This window comes from Nicotiana attenuata, chromosome 1, assembly GCF_001879085.1.
Source record: "Nicotiana attenuata strain UT chromosome 1, NIATTr2, whole genome shotgun sequence".
Taxonomy (NCBI): domain Eukaryota; kingdom Viridiplantae; phylum Streptophyta; class Magnoliopsida; order Solanales; family Solanaceae; genus Nicotiana; species Nicotiana attenuata.
In genome coordinates this window covers 89954072-89965290 of record NC_031989.1, presented here as the reverse complement: position 1 = coordinate 89965290, position 11219 = coordinate 89954072, and the positions used below count along the sequence as shown (strand labels likewise).

The window sequence follows — 11219 nt, the reverse complement described above, 5'->3', positions numbered from 1 at the left end:
CCATGTAAACACTAACACTCATATCGCTGCAAATTGTAATTGGTGGATATCCTTGAGCAATATCATACTGAATAACTATTGTTTTACTGTCCTTTTGCAGTTGCTTTGCAATATCTCTGAGAAATTGTTCAAATTTCCAATAGGTCTTTATTAGAATTGCATCAACATGATAATTTATGAAATTATTGTTATCATCCCTTTCTCCACTATGCTGCAGCAGAATTGGAATATTTTCCATTATTCTGAAGTTATAATCACTTTTATGTCCAAAATTGAATCTCAACAATGCAAATTTCAACAGTGTTCGAAATCAATAGTGTTCGAAATCAACAGTGTTCGAAATTTCAAGAGTATATAGCTACAACAGATTTTTCGAAATCAAACCTCTAGATCTCCAGATCTCCAAACCTAGATTAAAATTTTCAGCTAAAATTTAGAAGTTTAGCTCCGAAATCAAAATCAAAACAACAGCGAAATCAAAATCTGAAGACAACAGCGAAATCAAAATCTGAAAAGAAGATGCGAATCAGCATCTTCGATCTTTTTTTTTACACTTAGTGATCTTCAAATTAGGGAATGTCAGTGGAAATCTCAATTTTGTGCGCTGATTTTCTGAAATTTTGAGCAGCTTTTGCGTTTTTATACGTAGGGCATTAAGCGTGGGTAGTTATTTTGATATTCCCGTTTATTTATTAAATGGGTAGGAGATTGTAATTATTTAGCGGGTAGAATTCTTTAATAGATAGGGCAGGGTAAATAGTTTCACCTTTATAGGTACTCCTGTCTTTTCCCCAAAAAATAATTCCTAAATTTACTGGTATTTTTCACAGAGAGAGATATTTGTGGTTTGTTTCTGTATTTCTCTCTTTTGGACAAATGAAAGGATAACATCTTGAAATCCGTAACCCTAACAAAGACAAAAAAAATTTTAGGCTGTCTCTCTAGTGCCAAACCCTATCACTGCCCCCACTCTCTTTTTCTCTCAACACAATTTTGGTTTTGCTATTTTCTCCTAAGGTTTTTCTTTGCAGACGCTCCATACCCTAACCCTAATCCCCCTAGGAGCTCAACCATCTTCAAAGATCCAAAAAGGTAATTGGTTCTTTCTTCAAAAAGAACGATTTTCTTTTTTAAATTTTATCTTAATTTTTTCTTTTTGCGTACTGAATCGGAATTTCCTCCTGCTTTTGTGGCTTAGATCTGTGCGTTTCAGGTAGAGCAGTAGTAGGGAATAATGGGAGACACAAAGGAGAACGATGCTTATGAGGAGGAGCTTCTTGACTACGAAGAAGATGACGAAAAAGCCCCTGATTCCATCTCAGCTAAAGCTAGCGGCGAGTCCGCCAAGAAGTGAGCTTTACTCTTCACTACTGAATTTTCTGTTACCCTTGGTTGTTCTTACATGTGTGCTGTTTCTGGTGTTCATATATACATACACGTATTATATATATTACTCCCTCCGTCCCAACAGGAAAAAGCACCTGTTTTTGGTGTTTATAGCACGCACGTAGCATGTAGAAATTGAAACATGTTGTCTAAAACAAATCTTGGTAAACTACAACAACAACAACATACCCGGTATTATTCCACACCGTGGGTCCGGGCAGATCTTGGTAAACTTAGAAACTTAAAGTTAAATTGTTTTCAATATAGAAAGATAGATGTCTATCCTTTTTGGAAAGACTCACTCACTGAGTGAGTGAGTGAGTCAGTCAGTCAGTGTCAGTGAGTGAGTCAGTGAGTCAGTCTCTCTCTCTCTCTATATATATATATATGGCAAGATTCCGTTTTTTGCTCTACCCAAAATACCACTACTTTTCAAATAATAGCAGGGGTAATTTTTGTCTTTTCACACATAATAAGTCTCCAATCTCCCTTCGTTTTCATCAATCTCTAACTCCTTGTGGTCGTTTTATCTCATAAAATTAATATGAGGTCTCTCTCTCTCTCTATATATATATATATATGAGGTCTTGCTAACATACTACATGAAGGTAGTGTAATTTTTGTCTTTTCACACATAAAATGTCTCCAATCTCCCTTCGTTTTCATCAATCTCTAACTCCTTGTCGTCGTTTTATCTCATAAAATTAACTCCCCTGCTCTTCTTCAATCTCTACTCCCATTTTAGCGGAAAAACAAAACAACCTTTTAGTAATTTGCATTCTGGGAGATGTTTTCTCTATAAGCGGAGAATTTTCTTTTAGCAATGACTTCTGCAATTGAAAGCCATCTGGGGTTAGAAGCTGGATGGAATATGGGTTTTGTGATACATAAAATGGGGGCTTTTCTGTACTCATTTGCTGAGTGAAAAAAATAATTGAAGATGGAATATGGGTTTTGCACACTTAAAATTTTCTGTCATATTAAACAGAGTTAGATTTTGGTTGTCAGCTGCCGATACCATGCATTCTTGAAGAAATAATTGCCACTGCTTCTTCTTATAGTATTGATAATAGCTCTCTCTATCTCCTATATATGATAAAATCTTAAAAATATACATTCTTTTTCCAAATTTTTACTCTACAAATGGATGCTATAATAAAATTCCATCTCCAAAAGAGAAAGGGATACAATTTTTTTCACCACCCCATTAAATCCCATGGTCAAATTGCTGCGGATAGAATAAAAATTAGTAGAGCTATTCTGGGTTTCGGCCTTCGATTCAATCGTTTATCTAGTTCTGCTTTGATTTCTCCATGAACGATGGAAAGAAGGAAAGTGCACAAAGAGGGGGGAAGGAGAATTAGGTGTTCTTTTTATGAAAAGACAAAAATTTCCCCTACTATTAATGAAAATGCAAAGGTATTTTTGGAAAATGAAAATGGGTACCTTGCTAACATACTACATGAAAAGGTAATACATTAGCAAGACCCACATATATATTTATATATATAACGATTCATCCGTTTTGACATTTCCGTACGTATGCTTATATTTTTGCTTGACCATTTTTTTGGATATTTTTTTCCCGAGCTTGGATTGTGTTCTATGGAATATAATGGGTAAATGTATAGGAATGTTAGTATTTATATAGCTGATCTGAACTAGTTTGGTATTGATGCATAGTTTTAGTTTGGTAGTGCAACAACGACAACCATAAACCCTTTGTAATCCCAAATGTGGGGTCGGGGGAGGGTAGTGTGTTCGCAGACCTTACTCTACCCTAATAAGGTAGACTGTTTTCGGTAGACCCTCGGTTCAAGAAAGTTAAAAGGATATGTTAGTTTAGTAGTGTAGCTATTGTAATTACACTCTTGACTAAGTTTTGGAATGCTTTATTTTTCAAAATGCAGGGGTTATGTTGGCATTCACAGTTCCGGATTCAGAGACTTTCTGCTAAAGCCAGAGCTATTGCGGGCTATTGTAGATTCAGGGTTTGAGCATCCATCTGAAGGTAAGTCATCTCATATGCGGGCACTTTATTTTACAGAAAATGTTTTTCTTAGTTTGTTCGTTGTATTGTTAATCTGGGTTGCTGCTCGTGAGAACATTTTCCTCCCGTTTTACCATCTTTACCCTGAATAGATAAGAAGATATACAAGTAGATACCAGTAGAGCTATCAATATAGGCCCACGTGGGCTTTGACATATGATGGGCTGGGCCGGGCCACCACTTTCATGTACCTTAAAATGGTTAGCCTAGCCCAGTCCTACGTGGGCTGTGGGCCCCACCGGCTGGGCCGTCATTTTAGAAATATATTTTTAAAATGTAGGTTCTAACCTAAATATGCAACTATATATATATATATATATATAAATGGAAAAATATCTTGTTGTACAGAATGTCTGCAAAACTTGATAACTTTTGGCATTGTTTCAATAGATTACAATAAAACACTTGAGGGAGGATAATATTCTATTCATTAAACGTCAAAACTCAATACAAACTAATCAAAAAACATCCATGGGGACTTATGACATATCCAACGCCATCACGTCATCTTTATTTTCATCTACATCTAAAATTCCGTATGCAATGTTAATTAATTAAACATTAAGAAATACTTTTTTAAGAACTAATCGTACTCCGTATTTAAAATCACATTAAAATTTTTACTAGTTTGAGTTTGGGAAAAGCAACGCAACCAATTTTGCGTAGTAACATGTGTTGGACACAGTGTTATCAAAGGAGAAAAGCGCAAAAAAGCTCTAAGGTCCGTTGGGGCTTTAAGCGCAATGCGCAAATAAAGTGTGGGCTTTAATGAAAAAAGGCGTAACCGGAGAAAAAGTAAAAATATGTATATGTAGTCTAAGACTAATAATTATAAGCATGAATAACAAATATATGGACAAAGAAATTGGAAAAAAATATACGATAAAGTGAAATATCAATTGTTTATTGTCGCCTTTTCATGATTACAATCATTGGCAAGGAATAGTATGCGTTAGAGCATTGATGCGATACTAAAGCGCCCACAAATCGAGGCAAAGCGCCCAACATGTTTTGAGCCTCGCTTCAAGGCTTAAATTGCACTGGTTGGACATTTCCACGAAGGATGTAACTTATATACTTGGTGAGAACACGCCCACCAATGTAGAATGTTGCTTCCGATGCTACTATAGTAATATGAATAAATATTAGGACTATAATCTTTTAATATGATGAGATTAATAAACTTTTAAGTTTGGGCTACTCTTTTTGTTGTTTTTAGTTCCCTATTTTCCTTTAATTTTATACTTATAATTAAATATTTGTTAGGCCCACAGGCTGGCCCAGGCCAGCGGTCCAGCCTCGATCAAGCCTCACGAATCGCGGGCTTACTTGCGCCGTGCTTAAAAGCCTCGGTTTTAAATGGGCTCCAAAAATCTTAGCCCAACCCTTCTTAATCATGGGTTGGGCTGGGCCAGCCAACGGGCCAAGCCTATATTGGCCCATATGCTTTAGATACCGGTGGTGTCAGTTTCATGGTGCCGTTATTGGTGCTTGTAAATATAGTTAAAGTAGGTTCTTCTAAAAAGAAATATGAGGGAAATTGCTTATCAGACACCGAAGTAGTGAGCATAGATAGGTCAAGATGAGCTTACAAGAGCAAGAAAGTTCAGACAAGTTGGTCCAACAATGGGGAAACCGACTAACCCGACTCCTAGTTCATGTAGATCTAACAAGCCAACCTTCTATATGATTGACAAATGTAATCATTCGAGTTATAAAGTGATATTTTATGCTTACTTTCCTTTTGACTCTGAACAAAACAACTTTACCCTAATGTGTGAGCAAAGACTTTGATAACTTATAACTCAAAACTTATTCCTTTCTTTGATCATAACAGGGGTGCATCCACTGCTATTCTTATTTTTTCTGATAGATTTGGATGTTAAGGTGCTTATGCAAGTCGCTGGTAGAAAGTACATGCGATTTTGAGTTATTTATTTACTCCCTCCGTTTCAATTTATGTGAACCTGTTTGACTAGGCACGGGGTTTAAGAAAAATGAAGACTTTTGGAATTTGTGGTACTAAACAAGTCAAAAAGGGGTCCAGAGTATTTGTGTGGTTATAGAAGCTTCTCACTAAGGGTAGAAGTAGAAATTTAAGCTAAATTGTTTCCAAATTTAGAAAGAGGTCATTCTTTTTGGAACGGACCAAAAAAGAAATAGGTTCACATAAACTGGAATGGAGGGAGTAGTTATTTATCATTGTATAAGTATGGTGAAAACTATATACGACTAGCTTCTACTGGAACAAGTCTTATACTCATCTTCTTCATTTACAAAGTTGACGTATCTACTTATTTATACCTACAAATGTACTGGAGTTAACAACAATTCGGACATGATCTTCGGAAGAACCACCATTAGCAAGAAAAGATCGGGAATTGTAATAGTATTCTGGAACTGATAAAAATATGAATTCATTTGTGCGATTTCAAATCCTACTGAGCAATATAAAGGCTTCGTGTTGGGCCTGCATTCAACTTAATGAATTTTTGATAGGTTAACAGTCTTGAGTTGAATCCTCTAATTTTAAAGTTGTGAAGGCAGTCATGTTATGTCATCCTTTGCATTGAAGCATATAGCTTTTACCAAAGCAAGCTTGGCGGGTGTGAAAGAAATTCCATTCGGAAGTTCTGGAATGTGGTGTTATTTATTTTTAATCAGTATATATATCTTTTTAGATATTGCTGAATGTGGAGATTTAGTTCTATCTTTTTCTTGTATATTTTCGATTCGCTTTTCATTTTTGTTATGCTGTTCCTTGTCTTTTAGGTAGTTAATGATGATTTCTTTCTATCTTCTGTTTTCAGGTAAATCATCACTATCGCTACTATTTTGGAGGTGTACGTACAATGATAAATTTTTTTGAACTGAAACTGAGGTCTCCTTGGCTCCAATTTATTTGGTTCTTCATCAGTGCAACATGAGTGTATTCCACAAGCAATCCTAGGCATGGATGTTATTTGTCAAGCTAAATCTGGAATGGGCAAAACTGCTGTTTTTGTTCTTTCAACTCTGCAACAGATTGAACCTGTTGCTGGTCAGGTTGCTGCCATGGTTCTATGTCACACAAGGGAATTAGCTTATCAGGTATGTATTGAAATTATGAAATATGCAATTTTTGTTTCATAATTTCTTCTTCTTGCCAATCTATGCTAAGTTAAAGATATTTTTGTGTGGGGTTATTTGGTTGCTGCAGATCTGTCATGAATTTGAGAGGTTCAGCACGTATTTGCCTGATATCAAGGTTGCTGTTTTCTATGGTGGTGTCAATATCAAACTTCACAAGGAGCTTCTGAAGAATGAATGCCCACATATAGTTGTTGGAACTCCTGGAAGAATACTTGCATTGGCTAGAGACAAGGACCTGTCTTTGAGGAACGTGAGGCATTTTATACTGGATGAATGCGACAAAATGCTTGAATCACTTGGTATGTATAAATAAATATGTTGCTCGGTCTCTCTGAAAATATCTCAGGGCGAGTGTAGGATCCTCCAAAAGCAGTGTATTTTTGGAGGATCCGACACGGGTGTGGCAGCATTTTGGAGAATCCGCGCAACATATAGTATGTATTAGCTGGATACTGTAATTCATGATTCCTGTTGCTAACTTGACATGGTCTCTCTTTCAGTAGCTCTTTTGCTGATTTACCTCTGTTTTGTTCAGACATGAGAAGAGATGTGCAGACAATCTTCAAGATGACTCCTCATGACAAGCAAGTAATGATGTTTTCAGCAACACTCAGCAAAGAGATCCGCCCTGTTTGCAAGAAATTTATGCAAGATGTAATGTCCTGTGCCAAGTTCTTCAATTTAGAAGTCTACCCATTTTTCCATAATTTCAGCTTTCTGCAGGAGATAAGTTGTATCTGGTCAAAGCATAGTTTATAAGGGAGCTCAAAGATGAGGGATTATTAGAGTTCAGTAGTTGAGCGGGAAATCTGATAACTGCACTAAGCTTTTAGTTTGCTTGTTTTTGTCCCTATTTATCTTTCCATTTTTCGTTTTGCTTGTGAGATAGTCGAAAAGATCGAGGTCAGGGGAAGATCTATAGTGGAAATGGAGTAAAATGGTTGGGGTGGATGGTTGCAGCTTTACGGTGGTTTTCTCTCAGCACTGTAAGAATACATGTTTAGCAATGTTGGTAAATCGTTGGTGTGCTTTTACACCATCTGCAAGGAGAAAATTCAGAAAAATGGAGTGGAATCTTGATTCAGGGGGATCTTCATCCTATTCATTTCGTACTGGATACCATTAGCTTCACGGAGCTCCTAATATGCTTTGGTATGACATTTATTCCTTTCAGCCAATGGAAATTTATGTTGACGATGAGGCCAAGTTGACCCTTCATGGACTTGTACAGGTACATCTTTGGGACCTGGACATGGTACCACCATTTCTTAAAATTAGTCGTCTTCTTACCTTGTTTCTATTTCATGACAGCACTACATCAAATTGAGCGAAACGGAGAAGAACCGGAAGCTGAATGACCTGCTGGATGCTTTGGATTTCAATCAAGTTGTTATATTTGTCAAGAGCGTGAGCAGAGCAGCACAGCTGAACAAGTTGCTTGTTGAGTGCAATTTTCCATCTATCTGCATCCACTCTGGCATGACTCAGGAAGAGAGGTCTGTATAGCTATTATTTCAAGAGCTCTCCACTTTATCTGCTTATGCACTTAGAGATGTACTTAATTTTCGTTAAACCCAAAAGATCCCTGTATTTAATTGCATATAAAGCATTCTCTACATCGAGAAACATCATAATCCCTTTCATGTAAACCTAGTTAAGACAAGAAAATCTCAGTCATCATAGACTTGCAACATATCATGTAACTTCCACATTTAGCCGAAAAATAAAAAGCATTAGTATATAAAAGCACACACATCCTCAAAATCTTTCCTATAAAAATCTCCTTTGGTTGAACTGCTAAACTCCAGCTTCACAGGTGGAACCGTGGAAGAGACAGAAAAAAGAAGTAAAAACTGAGTACCTGAACCTTGCGACCATTAACCCTAATCTGCACATCTAAGAGAATGATAATTTCTTCAAAAAAGATGAAATATGAGCAAGCCTTGTACACAGAGTTGAAAAGAAAGAAGGAAGTTGCTAAATAAATAATACCTATCAGAGCTATTCCCAAGGTCCAGTTTATTAACAATGCTAAATTGCTAATAAAGATTATATGGGGAAGTTAAGATGTATCTTGATATCTGTTCAACAAGATGTATGTGATTAAAATGTGTTATCAAATGCGAAAAGCGCAAAAAAGCTCTAAGGTCCGTTGGGGCTTTAAGCGCAAAGCGCAAACAAAGTGTGGGCTTTAATGAAAAAAGGCGCAATGGGAGAAAAAGTAAAAATATGCATGTTGTCCAAGACTAATCATTATAAGCATGAATAACAAATATATAGACAAAGAAATTGAAAATAATGCATGATAAAGTGAAATATCAATTGTTTAAGATCGCCTTTTCAGGATTACACTCATTGGCAAGGAAAAGTATGTCTTAGAGCTTTGATGCGACACTAAAGCGCCCACAAAGCGAGGCGAAGCGCTCAACGTGTTTTGAGCCTCGCTTCAGGGCTTAAGCGCGCCTTTGACAACACAGGATTAAATATCTGATAGCCTGCTTTATCAGTGTTCTACTTTTTTCTTAACTCTTCCCTTGTGAAGTGATTAATACTTGCACATCTCGTGTTTAATTTTTCATCACTATTGCTTATATCGAAGTTGAGTTGAATCAGAAGGCTGCAACAAGCATATTGTGCCGCACTTAATTTTCTTATTAATTTGTACACGATGTAAGTTTAATACATAACTTGTCTCTGTTGAGTAGATTGACTCGCTACAAGAATTTCAAGGAGGGTCACAAGAGAATTCTTGTTGCAACTGATTTGGTTGGAAGGGGCATTGACATTGAAAGGGTTAACATTGTTATTAACTATGACATGCCAGATTCCGCAGACACTTATCTTCACAGAGTAATTCCTATCTTTTGGGTTCTTTGGTTTTTGGTGTTTTAGTTTCTACATCTTATGCAGGTACTCATAATTATCTAAAATTTATAAATGTATAGGTTGGTAGAGCTGGTAGGTTTGGAACTAAAGGTCTTGCCATCACATTTGTGTCGTCTGCATCAGATTCTGATGTTCTTAACCAGGTTAGAGACCTTTGATATTTATCCTCTTATATTTTATTCTTGTGTTTCTATTATTCTGAGTTCTTGTGTTTTACTAATTATAGGTTCAGGAGAGGTTCGAAGTGGATATAAAAGAGCTTCCTGAGCAGATTGATACTTCTACATACAGTATGCCATTACTTGATGCTTGCTTAAGCATTATAGCATTAGTGTTTGCTTTTATATCTTGGGATGTTTGCTGCTTTACTCTCATTATATTATGGAAGCAAGTGCAGAATGTCTTTTGGTATATATAGGCCTTAGGGAGCTATATTGTGAAAATTTGAGTCTTTCACTGCTTAGAGATTGAGTATAAATTGGGAGTTATAAAGTAGAGATGAAAGTAGTTTATTATGCGAACTGCTTGGGTTGTATGGATAAGGGTTTCTGTTCTTAAAGCTGATTACGAATATAAGGATGAAAGGAGAACAATCCGGCCATATATAATAAACTCAATTGGTTATCAATAAAATATATAAGCAACTTGATTTGCTAATCTACCATCAACTATCTCATTTAGCTGACGTATTATAGTAAGGCCGTATAAAATGAATATTCATGAAATTTACTCGTAGGTTTGCTTTTTGTAGTTACTACTATAGAGACTCGACTTAATCATGTAACTTTTGCGTGGGTTTTAAAAGCATAAGTGTAACTTTTTCAGTGAAAATTTTGAATTGAGTAGAAGAATCCTTTGCTGCACTGGATTTGGAAAATTTATTGGGTATTTTGGCCCTTAATATTTTGCTAACTAAATCTGTTTCGTCGTGGGCTAATGTTGTGAAAGATCAAGACTAAGTGTCATCTTAATTCCTTTCGCTTTTGCTGGATTTATTTCTCTCCAATTTGCAGTATCTTTCACTGCTTCTGATTGCTTTAGGGTGCTCAAAAACTGTTTGTCTTGTGTGCGCAGTGCCATCATAGATGATCAGGCCTTCCTGGAAAATATTCATGTTTATGTCCATGAAGACAACGGAATTAACAATGAGGTGGCTATGCTTGCTTTCGTTCAACAACAGCGTCGTAATTTGAACCAATTCATTTGAAGAACTTGTAGCTGCCTCTATGCCTTTTAGATTGCTGTAGCTAATGGAACCCGTACTTGTTCTAGTTAGTTAGAGGTTCAAGTTAGTTAGAGAACTTCAAATGTCATGTATGTTATCTTTTTAAGTATGCAATTGATATGACCCTTCTGCTGCCTAGTTGCTAGATCAATTCATGTCAGTTTCTAGAACCTGTACTGTATTTAATATTACTTGAACCTTATTTGCTTAGTTGAAGTTTCGAGAACTATTTTCTGCTAAGAATTGTGCCTTACCTAAGATATTTGGCGGCATACAACAAATTTCTCATATCGTTGCCCCGACAGATGAAGCTGAATTGCCATGTGGAAGAGCTCTGTTGATAATCCGATGGATATAGTCAAATAAATTAAGTGGAGATCAGATCACTTTTCTAGGAAAATGAATGGTCCTCTTTAACTAGCTAGGGAGTTAAAAACTGCCCGTCTCTCTCATTTCATGTATTATTATCATTACTATAGCTGCTCTACATATTGCATCTCCTGTGTTACAACCAGCGTCTTTAATTTGTATCACTCAAAT

The 11219-nt window shown here is 36.3% G+C and overlaps 1 protein-coding gene across 3 annotated transcripts; it reads left to right on the top strand.

Moving 5' to 3' along the window:
- Window positions 886–10905, top strand: LOC109230220 (DEAD-box ATP-dependent RNA helicase 56-like). Of its 3 annotated transcripts, none has more exons than XM_019395749.1 (12): window positions 886–1092; window positions 1214–1350; window positions 3297–3397; window positions 6354–6526; window positions 6636–6867; window positions 7104–7222; window positions 7743–7799; window positions 7880–8064; window positions 9274–9418; window positions 9514–9597; window positions 9681–9744; window positions 10529–10905. In XM_019395749.1, the coding sequence occupies exons 2-12, from the start codon at window positions 1235–1237 to the stop codon at window positions 10537–10539; spliced, it is 1287 nt and encodes a 428-aa protein (XP_019251294.1). In that variant the 5' UTR covers window positions 886–1092; window positions 1214–1234; the 3' UTR covers window positions 10540–10905. The 3 variants fall into 3 exon arrangements, with proteins under 3 accessions (XP_019251294.1, XP_019251291.1, XP_019251297.1); XM_019395746.1 differs by having other exon boundaries at window positions 1199–1350; XM_019395752.1 differs by lacking the exons at window positions 886–1092; window positions 1214–1350 and having other exon boundaries at window positions 3314–3397; window positions 6247–6526.